This window comes from Micromys minutus, assembly GCF_963924665.1.
Source record: "Micromys minutus genome assembly, chromosome: 25".
In the NCBI taxonomy this organism is placed as follows: domain Eukaryota; kingdom Metazoa; phylum Chordata; class Mammalia; order Rodentia; family Muridae; genus Micromys; species Micromys minutus.
The window spans coordinates 5,120,968-5,133,266 of NC_137960.1; the positions used below are offsets into that span (position 1 = coordinate 5,120,968).

Consider the following 12,299-nt stretch of genomic DNA (forward strand, 5'->3'; position numbering starts at 1 on the left):
CACCATGCTGAACTGTTCTGAACCAACCTGTGGAACTTACCAAAGTATTTCCATGAAGTGGCTCAAATTTCTCCTATTTTACTAGAATACAAGAGGTAATTTCCAAATGAAATTTATACTTTCTTCTATCTACAGAATTTAGACAAATCTACCCATGCAATTAAGTAGTTCCTTTGTTTAACGTAACATCTATAGCCAGATGTGATAGCACAGCAGTCTGGAAGCAGAGACAGGGGACTGACTAAAGTCAGCCAAAGCTATGTGTGGGACTGTGTCAGGTAAATAAACAAGTACACTGATGCCCTATCTTTTAATAATTTATTTTTATATATGTCTGTACAAGGGTGCCAGATCCCTTGGAACAGGACTTATAGACAGTTGCCAGCTGCTATATGGGTGCTGGGAACTGAACCGGAGTCCTCTGAAAGAACAACCAATGTTCTTAACTACTGAGCTTCCTTTCTAGTCCCTTAGTGTTCTATTAAAGCTCAACAGTACAAAATTTACATTTGAGTGGTAGAAATTGGATGTTTAATTAAATGTTTGTACTAGATAAGACACAAAATATGAAAGTAAAACTGTATTACTTGCTCCCAAAATTTACTGGCCCAAAACTTAGTATTTCAAACTGCATCCTATATTAGACATATTCTCAAAGTACAAATGTTTCATTACCAATTGTCATTAAAACTATAACCAAGGCTATTTTCCTCTAATATCTAAAAGCTTAAAAATTGCAGGGGTTAGAGCACTGACTGCTCTTCCAGAGGTCCTGAGTTCAATTTCCAACAACCAGATGGTGGCTCACAATCATCTGAAACTGGACCCGACACCCTCTTCTGGCGTGTCTGAAGACAATGACAATGTACTCATATACATAAAAAATAGAAATAAATCCTAAAAATCTTTTCAGTCCCAAGATCATCTTGCTAATTCACTGAGGGAACCCTTGCCAATCACTCTTGTTTCGGGTAAAAATAAACTCCCCTCACCAAACCCACTATTTGATCCAAAGGGAAAAAGAAGAACGTGTCAAAAATTCATATGGAGATAGTCATTTTGAAGGCACATTACAGATGTTGTTCCCAGAGAGTTTGCCACAAATTATGAGGGCTCTAACCTAATGAATGGTTCACGCCATTAATGGAGTCAAACCTGAATGAATTCTTGGGATACAGTGGGTAATGGAAACATGCTTCTGGAGCAGCATCTTGCCCAGGTGTCTCCATGGCAACCGCTCCCACAGCTGACCAAAGGGGCTGAGGCTTTTGCAACTTCAAGCGCACGGTGGATCTTGTTATTTAGGATACAGTCTACTGTCAGTAAGACAGACAGCAGCAGCAAATGACTGGCCAAGACTGTAGTTTATTTTGTTGTTTTGTTCTGGTTTTTTGAGACAGGGTTTTCCCTGTGTAGCCCTTACTGTCCTGGAACTCACTCTATAGACCAGGCTGGCCCTGAACTAAGAGATCTCCCTGCCTCTGCCTCCCAAGTACTGGGATTAGCAGTCTGCACCATCAATGCCTGGCTAAGACTCTTTTTTTTTTTTAAGATTTATTTATTCTATATAAGTACACTATAGCTGGTTTTAGACACACCAGAAGAGAGCATCATTACATTACATCTCATTACAGATGGTTGTGAACCACCATGTGGTTGCTGGGTTTTGAACTCAGGACCTCTGGAAGAGCAGTCAGTGCTCTTCACCACTGAGCCATATCTCCAGCTCCCTGGCTAAGATTCTAAACACTTATAAATGCATAAAATAGTAGATGTAGAAAAGCTACCATATGTGGGAACTGCACACTGAACACTGCCAAAAAAAAAAGGGGGGGGCTTTAAAAATCTTTTTTTAGATTCATTTTTAGGCTGAGTATGGTGGTGCATGCCTTTAATCCTAGCATTTGGGAGACTGAGGCAGAGACAGGGGAACGTCTGTGAGTTCTAGACCAGTCTGGGTTTATCTGTCAAGTTCCAAGACAGCCAGGACGACATAGAGAGAGACCTTGTTCTTTTTTCTAAGGTTTATTTTTATTTCTGTGATGGTATGGATGTCTCGCCTGCACAGAACGTCAGTCACCGTGCACATGCAGAAGAGTCACCATGTGGGTGCGGAGAACTGCACACAGGTCCTCGGCAAGAGCAAGGAGTGCTTTTAATCCCCTGGCCACCTCACTAACCCCTAGGGAGTAAAAGCTAAATGATTATTATGTTCTGTATATATTAATTAATGGTGGAAATTAATGCACCAGCAGCAGCTATTCCTTAACCAGCCTTTACCCAGATAACTACACAGAGACCTTTTAGTATTTCCAAGCTGAGGCCTGAACTGGTCAGACTCTCAAACAGCTCATCTAAGTTAACCCGACCGCCCAGCCCCACCAGCCATGTGCCTAGCTAGATCTTCCAGCCCCACAGTCACATCTGTCTCCTCTCACATTAATTAATGCTGGAAATTAATGCAGCAGTATGGAAGAAACTTCAGCATTGTACATCAATCATCCCAAACTGATCAGCAGATTCAATAGAATTCCAATCACTATCTCTGGATTTTTTGGTATATGCTAACAGGCTGACTAAACTTATTAAAGAAAAAAAAATGAAGAACTTACAAGGTCCAAAAAAAAAAAAGTCTTACGGGGAAATAAGTATATAACGCCCCCCCCCCCCACACACACAAATTATCCCTCAAGTCTTACCTAATACGATGCACACTTAGAAGGGTGAAGACAGCTCAGTGGGTAAAGGTGTCTGCTGTACAAACTGGATAACACAGTTTGAGCTTGAACCCAGAACCCAGGTGGAGAGTCCTGAGAGCTGTCCTCTGACGTCCACACATGTGCCTGCCACAGCAAGTCCACATCCCTATCTACACATTAATTTATTATGGATCATAGAACAAAAACTGTGAGGTCAAGCCTACAAAACTCCCAGAATAGAGAATGTCTCCATGACAACCTACCAAGACCAAATAAGGCAATAAACTGGCTCATCAAGATGGTTCAGTGGGTAGAGGCACTAGCCACCAAACCTGAGTCCAATCCCCAGGACCTACATGCATGGGAGAAGGTTCAAACTGAACCAAGCCATCTGCCTTCCATACACACACTGTGACATGCATGCACACACACTTGCATGTGTACACACTCTCAAAGTGACATGCATGCCCACATACTCACATGGGCACACACTCTCAAAAATAACTACAGGGGGCTGGAGAGATGGCTTCAAAGTTAAAAGTATTTGCTGTCATGGCAGAGGACCAGTTCCTAGCACACATCAGGAAGCTCACAACCACTTGTAATTCCTGTCTTCCTTGGGCACCTGAAAACACATGGTATACACTCGTAGCAACAACAACAACAACAACAACAACAACAACAACAAAGCCAAATTGACTTCATCAAAGATTAAGTCTGCTCATCTAAAGATGTAGTGGGAAAGCTACATCCTAGAAAAGAGTGTTCACAGAACACAGGACAAAAACTCAATAATAAAAAGTCAATACAAGAGCTGGGCGTGGAAAGACACACCTTTAATTCCAGCACTCAGGAGGCAGAGGTAGGTCTCCGTGAGGTCAAGGACAGCCTGGTCTACAGAGTGCACTTCAGGACAGCCTGGGCTACACTGGGAGACCTAGCAGGCTTGTTTAGTTTTATAAAACAAACAGAAAGAGTTATCACTGTTACTCTAAGTAAGTCACTCGAATGGCAAGTGCTCCCACTCTCTGGCTAACTCTCTAGCAGTCCTTCAAGACAAGCAGCACTATCCCCACTGTCCTGTGTGGGAGCTGACAAAGAAGAGTTCTTTAGGAAGGAACGAGCTCCCCTCATAGATGAACATGACATCACACTGCTTTCATAACGATACAAGCAATATGACCGAATTATTTCTCCTTATACTGCAGTGGGGTTTGGGTTATGACCAGTACATATAGTTTTAATGGAAGGACCTGCCTGCCACACTGTGATCCCACTGCAGTTGACAGGCTACAACATGGCCGCTGCAGCCCTGGTCTCCTGTTATGCACTAGTATGATGTGACCATGGCTAACTTTTCACTTGTGTTTCTGGTTTGTTTTTTGCCTTGCACATGACAGGTGGGTGTGCGCCCTACCACTGAGCAACCTCCCCAGCCCCAAAATGCAGTGTTTCCAAACAGAATTCTTTACCTCATTTCTCGTTCTTCATGCTGAGCGATAAGATTGCTATAAAAATTCTCCAGTGTCACTTTGGTCATTGTCACCCTCTCCTTCGTATGATTACTCATGGATGAGCAAGGTGTTGATCCGGTCATTGCCATGGCTGCTAGAAGGAGAGAGAGGCATTGGTGTGCATCTTCCAGTTGGAATCAACAATTAAGCACTCCCCTGTCCCCTCGGTAAAAATATAAATTGCTCTCATCTTCCTGGAGGACAAACGTAATAGGAAACGAGCCGGGTGTGCTGGTCCGTGTTAACTGTCAACTTGACACAATATGGAGCTGCATGGAAAGGGAGTCTCAAATGAGAGGCTGTCTAGACAGGGCTGGCTTGTGCGCATGTCTGTGGGGATTTTCTTGAGCGTGCCACGATGAGTGATACCCGACAGCTGGGGGGATGCCTCAGGAGTTAAGAGAACCTGTTCTCGAAGAGGACCAGAGTTCGGTTCCCAGACAACTCAAAACCACCAGCAAGTCCAGCTCAAGGGATCCCAAGACCCTCCTGAGGAATAACCCCGCTGTACACGCACTTGTTCACACCACGCACACTCTCTTCTCTCTGTGTAAAGGTGAGAAGGGAGGTGAGCACTAGCAGACAGCAATAGTTCACTGCTCTCTGGTCTCGACTGTGGGATGATGTGAACAGCTGGCCTCAAGTTCTAGCTTCTTTAGCTTCCACAAGGGACTGCAACCTAACTGTGAGTCAAAGCAAACCCTTCTTTCTTACTTCCTTTTAAGGATTTTTTAAAAGATTTATTTATTTATTTTATGTGTATGTGAGCATCGTAGCTATCTCTAGACACACCAGAAGAGGGCATCAGATCCCATTACAGATGGTGTGAGCCACCATGTGGTTGCTGGAAATTGAACCCAGGGCCTCTGGAAGAGCAGCCATATATATATATATATATATATATATATATATATATATATATATATATATATATATATATATAATGTACTAAATGTACCACTGGCTAATCTGATGAGACTATTTTCTCAACTCAAGTGCCCTCTTTGAGGATTCTAACTTGTAATAAGATGACAAAACACACAAATAAAAAAACCTAATACACCATATCTCAAAGCAAGCAAAAAATGTGCACACACAACTATATCTAAAACTCCATTTTCTGCCAAATAGGAAACTACCTTGAAATAACAATTCATAAATATCCTTACATTTACCAAAAAAAAAAAAAAAACTACATAATTTGGTTCAATTAAACTTTTTTTTCCCCTGAGACAGGGTTTCTCTGTACAGCTCTAGCTGCCCTGGAACTCAATCTCTAAACCAGCTTGGTTGGACTTGAACTATGAGATCTACCTGCCTCTGCCTCCCAGTACTGGGATTGAAGACATGTGCCACCATAGGTCAGCTCAATGAAACATTTTAATGACAAAGGAAAACTAGAAATAATATGAATAAATATATAATAGAACTGATTAAGTATGAAAAAATCCCACAAAATATGTCCAATTATTTACAGTAAGGTAAGTCAGGTGTGCACAGCCTCATCTTCAGCTTACATACATATTTCAATAATCTTAGATTTTCAATTTCAACAATTAAAAGAGTCTCTATGACTAACATGCTGACCCACCTTAAAGTATTTGATAAGTCTTTACTGCCGGGTTTTGTAAATTTAAATGACAATTTTAAAAAAAGGAAACTGAATCACAATCCTAGTGCTCAAAGATACCTTAAAAATAAAAAATTCAACTTCCTCGTTTTGTACTTAAGAAACAAAACAAGGGTCTAAAGGTTTATAAAATGTTTTTCTTTCTCCTTAAATTTAAAAACCTCATTTTCCACCAAATGAACCTATATTATTATACTGAGCTTACTGTTAAACTGAACTGTGACAGTCAGCTAACCTCCGTCAACAGTTTATCCTTACCCTGCTTATTTTTGTGTGCAATTAATTTACTTCCTTCCTCCACCTCCTTTTCTCCCCTGGGTTTGTTTTGTTTTGTTTTTTGGATAGGGTGTGACTGTGTAGCCTACACTGGCCTAGAACTCTCTAACCTTCACCAGCCCAAAGCTGCGGTTACAGGTGTGTGCCTCCACGCCCGACGGATTCTGTCCTTTACCCCAACAGAAAGCAGAGCAAAACTCAGGAGATGCAGAAAGCCATTTTCAAAGCAGGCTCATTTTATGAAAAAACATCTAAAGGTCATCCCTTGATACTCCCAGCTTTCTAAAGTACTTTGTGTATTAAATTAAGGCCTGTGAAAAATGTAGACACTTATTACTAAGAGAGGAAGAAGGACTCAATCAAACATCCACAGCTGCTTATGTTTGTTTTCTTGGGTTTGTTTTTAATTTTTTTGTTTTGTTTTGTTTGAGACAGGGCTTGCTGTAAAGCCCTGGCTGGGAACACACTAAGAATGCCTGGTTGGCCTCAAAATGGCTTATCTGCCTAACTTCCTGGGACTGGTATTATCAGTGGTAGTTTTTGGTGGTTTTTTTTTTCTTTAAGATATTTAGACAAAAACTATATAAACAATAATGTATTCAGAACAGAGATTCAAAATCAAGGGTCTATTTTAGTGCCAAACATTTGGACCTATGACAGTAAAAGTATTCACAAATCCAAAACACTAAATTACTTAAAACTAATCCCATAAAACAAATGGTTTCTAAACAGGTAAGTTCCTACCAGTACCAAAACGTAGTGCTTTTATGACAATAGAGTAATTAAAAAAAAAAATTAAAAAAACAGACCAAAAAACCCTCTGGTTTCTGAAGCTTGGGTGTGGTTTCTTATTTGTCAGCCTGTACAGCCTCCACCCACAATGAAAACCACATGCACTCTAAGTGTGTTTCAAGAGAATACTTAAAACCAGACATAAAAAAAAAAATTCAGGGCAGTAAAATGGTATCAAGTTAAAAAAAAACAAACAGTGCTTGTCACCAAGCCTGAAGGCATGGTCATCAAGGAAAACCAACTCCCACAAGTTGCCCTTTGACCTCCACAAACTTGCATGAGAAGCCACCAAAAGCCTCTAACCACCACCCCACCATGCACCACAAAATAAATAAAACTTTAAAATAAGTCAAATAAGTTGTCTGCAATGTCTGAAGAGCCTACATTGTATGTGTATGTGCATGTATATGCACATGGGAAGTGGAAAACTTTCCTTTGGTAAACCAGGCGGGCACTGAACTCATGGTAATCCTCCTGCCTCAGCCTCTCTAGAGCTGGGAATCCAAGCTTGAGCCACCACACCAGGCTCTACAGACAGTAACATTTTAACAACTAAATTATTTAAGGGTTGAAAATACAGCTCAGCTTTAGAAGAGAAAGAAGACAGGCATGCAGGCAGATAATGCCTTCCATATTATGAGTAACTGGCTGGTGCAAGTTGAGCAAGCTAATGATTTTAGTTGTCAACACAGCTGTAGGCAGGAAGAGAACATTTATAGACTAGTACATAAAGAACTGGGCAACACAGCTCTGACTTGGGCTAGTGAAGCATCATCTGTATGGTGCTTGTCCAGAATGCACAAGGCCCTGGCTTCTATTCCACCACCACAACAACAACCACAACAAAACAATCTGGGGGCTACAGCTTATTCAAGTCACCAGAATTACTTCCTATACTTTAAAAAGCCCCACAAGACCAGGGGGTAGAGTTCCAGGACAGCCATGGCTGTACAGAGAAACCCAGTCTCAAAAATCAATCAGCCAACCAATCAGTGAATAAAAAAGATCTACAGGAAACAGGACATAATAGCACACATCTTTAACCCCAGCACTCTGGAGGCAGAGGCATGCAGATCTGTGAGTTTGAGGCCAGCCTGGTCTATGTAGTGAGTTCCATGATAGCCAGAGCTACACAGTGAGAGCCTGTCCTGAAGAACCGAAAGGTACGATCAATGCACTATTATGTGCATTCAAGGACACCAAATACCATCAGCCAGCAGACTGTTTATTCTTCAGCTGGTATCTAATGCAATGCTAACTGGTGCATGCTCCTTCCCGAGCTCACCATGTAGACAAGGTGGCGATCAGCCTGCCTCTACCTCCCAGTGCTGGAGTAGACCACCACACCCAGTCCTTTTGACCTTTGTTCAAACCCTTCTCTCTACCTCCACTCATAAAAGGTTTAGCCTAATTCTAATAACCTTTAATCAAAAGGTCCAATTAATATTGCTCAATAGCAATTTACAGGTTTACTGGGTCAACCAGGTGTTTCTTATGAGGCAGGGCTTTCCCTCCTGCTTTCCATAACTCAAGCTTCCTGTCCTGACCTATAAGCCACTGGAATCCTCTTTATTTCAGGCCCTGCAAACTTAGAGGAGGATGGACAAGAAAGCCTTAGTTTAGTTTGTTTAACAAAGCACAAGCTCTTCAGAAAACTCAGGACTAAGGACTGTGAACTCAGAATGAGCTCAAACGGAAACCAACCAACCGTTTTATTCCCTATAGAGTTACGCCTGGCTGGATGACTTACAATGGCACCTCCATCTCCACAAAAACCACTTCACCAACATTCTATTTCCTTCTCACCAAAAGAAAAGTCTATTCTCTTTCATTGGACAATTCGAGCTGAGGCCAAGACTGTTCCTTCGGAGTCACAAGAGGAAGGCAGAAGCTGGTGGATCTCCTAGTTCCACCACCGAGGCCAGCCTGGTCTACACATCAAGTTCCAGGACAGCCAGGGCTACACAAAGAAACCCTGTCACAAAAATACATTTTTAAAAAGTCACAAGTGGGCTGGGCTGTGGCGGCAAATTCCTTTAACCCCTGTACTCGAGAGACAGAGACAGGAGGATCTCTGTGAATTCTAGGCCAGCAAATTCCAGGCCAACTAAATTCAGACCCTATATCAAGACAAAACACAACGTTCTGTTTGTGACGTCCACTCCTGGGACTGAAGAACACGCGTGTTGGAGCAGTGGGTGTGTATGATGGTGTGCTAAGCAGTAGGAGGACAGAGCCATCCTGTTAGGAGGAAGCTATCTGATGTTTGGGCTGGGGTGGGGTGGGGCGAGGAGCTGTTCCTGCAGCAGAGATGGGGTTTTTTGTTGTTGTTGTTTGTTTAGGGAAACCGCATGTACTGGCTACTTCACAGCCAAGGTGAGCTGAAGAAAGAGGAAGCAGCGAGACTACTTCAAGCTGCTGACCTTCCTATTCATCTTGAAAAAGATTATCCTGTGTCTCTGGGTCCTTTGTAGGGCGCCGCTGGCCGCCGTTATGCGCTTTCTGGCACATTTTTCCTCCGACTCTTAAGCCACTTTTCCCTGTCCTCCAACTCGGTTCCTTCTTAACAGTCTGCAGACCACGGGCGGGGATCTTAAGGTGACGGGAAGCCCGGTACCCCTTAACCGCGGAGTAGGGGGGCAGTTTCCAAAGTCCCACACCTACCCCGGGGTGGGGGGAGCTCTCGAACTGCAGACACCGTCGGGTTGTCACATCCCAAGGTGCAGAGTGGTGCAGACCGAGGTCCCAGAGGGGACGGGACGGTGGCAGCAGACACACAAGGGAAGGAGGGAGCGGCTGCCCGTCTTGGCTGCGGACAGAGGTGGAAGAGAGAAACGGACAAGGGGACTTTGGGGACCACAGAGAGAACGCTGACAAGGGCCCCGGGTGCACAGAAGCTGACGGACGGACGGACGAGGCGGCGTGCCCTAGGCGACGGCCGCGAGACACTCACCAGACCCGGGGGGGGGGGGGGGTGGGAGAGGGAGGCGCGGGCCGGCGGCGACGGCGACGGCTACGGAGACGGCGCAGACGCGACGTGCGGGCGGCTCGAGAGCGACCGCGCCGGGGACTCCGAGGGAGCGCAGCTGTCGAGCCGCGACGGGACAACAGGAAGAACCCCAACTGCCGGAAAAGACGGCAGCGCGGAGGGGCCAATGCTCCCTGATACCCCCTCAGACTGTGGAGAGGGGCCGCCACGGCCGAGACTGCGCATGCGCCATCCGCCGGTGGCGCTAGCCGGGCAGGGGGACTACGCGTGCGCGGCGGAGCCCCGCCCACATCTCCACCCCTCACCCCTTGCGCCCAGCCAAGGAGGCCGGACCAGTACGATGTGGGGCGGGCTCCGGGGTGGCTTTGTGCTGGGCTGGACTAGTTGTTCGCCTTTGTTATGTTACTTTTCTTTTGAAATAATTATAGACTCACCAGAAGTTACAAAACGAAAACATCGAAGTTCCGTAAAGCCTACACCCACCCAGCTTCCCTCCCAAGTCTTACGTAAGACACCGGTCTCAGCACCCGGAAATTGAGTTTAGCTTTTTATCAACTAAACCAATGCAATCAACTACCGTGAGGGATTTAACGTTTGGCGTGCACTCGCGGGACGATGCCTTTAGTTCTACGAAATTTAATCAGAGCTTTCCCCCATCCTTGACTTCAGATCATTGTGGCCATAAGTCTGTTGGGACCCGTGGCCCTTCCTATTTTTCATTATTGTAAAGGATTAACGTGCTTTTGCTTAGGGTCAGGTGATCTCTCACACCTTAGACTTCTCCTTTGTGCACAGAACTTAAAGCCTCTCATTGATTCCCAGAGAACTGAGCCCAGTGCCCTTGACTGACAAGTTTTAAACCCTTGAAAAGCGATGAATGGCCCCCTGCAAAGGGGTCCTCTGGGAGCAAGGGAGGAGAGCTTTTGTGATCATGCTTGAGCCGTCCTGTGCTAAGTGTTCTCGTTCTCCCTTTTCTAACCGAAAAGAGCTTGGTTTAGTTCAAGCATGAGAGCCCAGAATTTATTTCCTTCAGGGTCTGAAAGACACTTGACTGTGTCACCTTCAAAGCCAAGTTTCCTTTAGTCCAAAAACAAAGACATGGCTGAAGAAATGGCTGGCAGTTTTTCCAGAGGACCCAAATTCGAGTCTTGCTGGAACTGGAGTTAAGGATGGTTGTGAGCCATTGCTGTCACTCTTATTGTTTTCATTGTGTGTGTTGCCTGCGTGTAAGTCTGTGTGTACATGGGGTTGGAGAGACAGCTCAGCGGTTAAGAGCACTGACTGCTCTTCCAGAGGTCCCGCGTTCAATTCCCAGCAACCACATGGTGGCTCACAATCATCTGAAATGGGATCCGGTGCCCCCTTCTTGTGGGTCTGAAGGCAGCTACAGTGCACTCATAAATAAAAACAAAAACAAAAACCGTGCGTACACAAGCATTCAGTGCCAGCAGTGGCCAAGAGGGTGACCAACCCTCACAATCAGGAGTTACAGAGTTATTAGTTGCCATGTGGGTGTTAGGAACTAGACCAGGGTCCTCGGCACTTTTAACAGCTGAGCGATCTCTCTAACCCCCAGTTTGATTTTTTTAAAATTTCGTTGTAATTATTGAATTTATTATTTTGTTAGTACTTTTTCCCCTATGTCTTGGCTAACATTTTTTCTTCTCGACCTTCCCCGGAGTTCCTAACCTCAAAGCCTTCTTTCTCTTCGTCTTTAAATGCTATCCCCAGTCACTCATGCCCTACAGCCATCACCTGCTTCCTCATCAGGCTGACCTGGTATTGCTTAGCCAACTGATGCTTACCGGGACAGGTACCATAGCCCCTGGCACCGGTGCCCTGCCCACAGCGGCAACACTCGCCAGCTGATTCTGCAATATTTTTCCCATAACAGATCAGGAACGGAGCCTGGAGTGTGATGACCTAGTGCTTCTGAGACTCTGGTGTGCAAATAAATAGTTCTCCAAGACTGTTTTAAAAAGCAATGAGGGGTGGTGGCGCTGGATAGAGGGATAGAACTATATAACCATATAGTTCACTGTATGGTTAAAAACATACAGTGAACACCCTTACAGAAGACAGGAGTTCCGTTCCTAGCAACCACGTGATGGCTCCCAACCATCTGTAACTCCAGTCCACAGAAGATCAGATGTAGATGTTCTTTTGGGGCTACTTTATTGGATTCTTACTATATCTACCACCCTTCTAACCCTCATCCCCAACACAAATTAGGAGAGAAAGAAAGTTAGAGGGGAAAGGGGACTTCTTTAGACTACTTCCTGCCGCTTAGGGCCATTGTGTTCCATGGAGCCAGTCCAATCTTAGTTGTCAGAGTAGCTTCAATCCAGCAATAGGAAGAGGAGAAGGGAGAGAGGAAGAGAGGGGGAGAAGGAAGAGAG

General features: G+C 44.6%; 1 protein-coding gene across 2 annotated transcripts in view; it reads right to left on the minus strand.

Annotated features, from left to right (window-relative positions):
* Positions 1 to 10,066, minus strand: part of STK38 (serine/threonine kinase 38) — a 32,353-nt gene extending 22,287 nt beyond the window's left edge. The window contains exons 1-2 of one of the 2 annotated variants that reach the window (XM_080938322.1): positions 9,865 to 10,066; positions 4,172 to 4,307 (exon numbers count right to left, since the gene is read on the minus strand). In XM_080938322.1, the coding sequence (XP_080794448.1) occupies positions 4,172 to 4,302 (131 nt within the window). In that variant the 5' untranslated portion in view covers positions 4,303 to 4,307; positions 9,865 to 10,066. The remainder of the gene's footprint in view (positions 1 to 4,171; positions 4,308 to 9,864) is intronic. The other variant, XM_080938321.1, reaches the window with a different exon arrangement.
* Between the last annotated feature and the right edge of the window lie 2,233 nt (positions 10,067 to 12,299).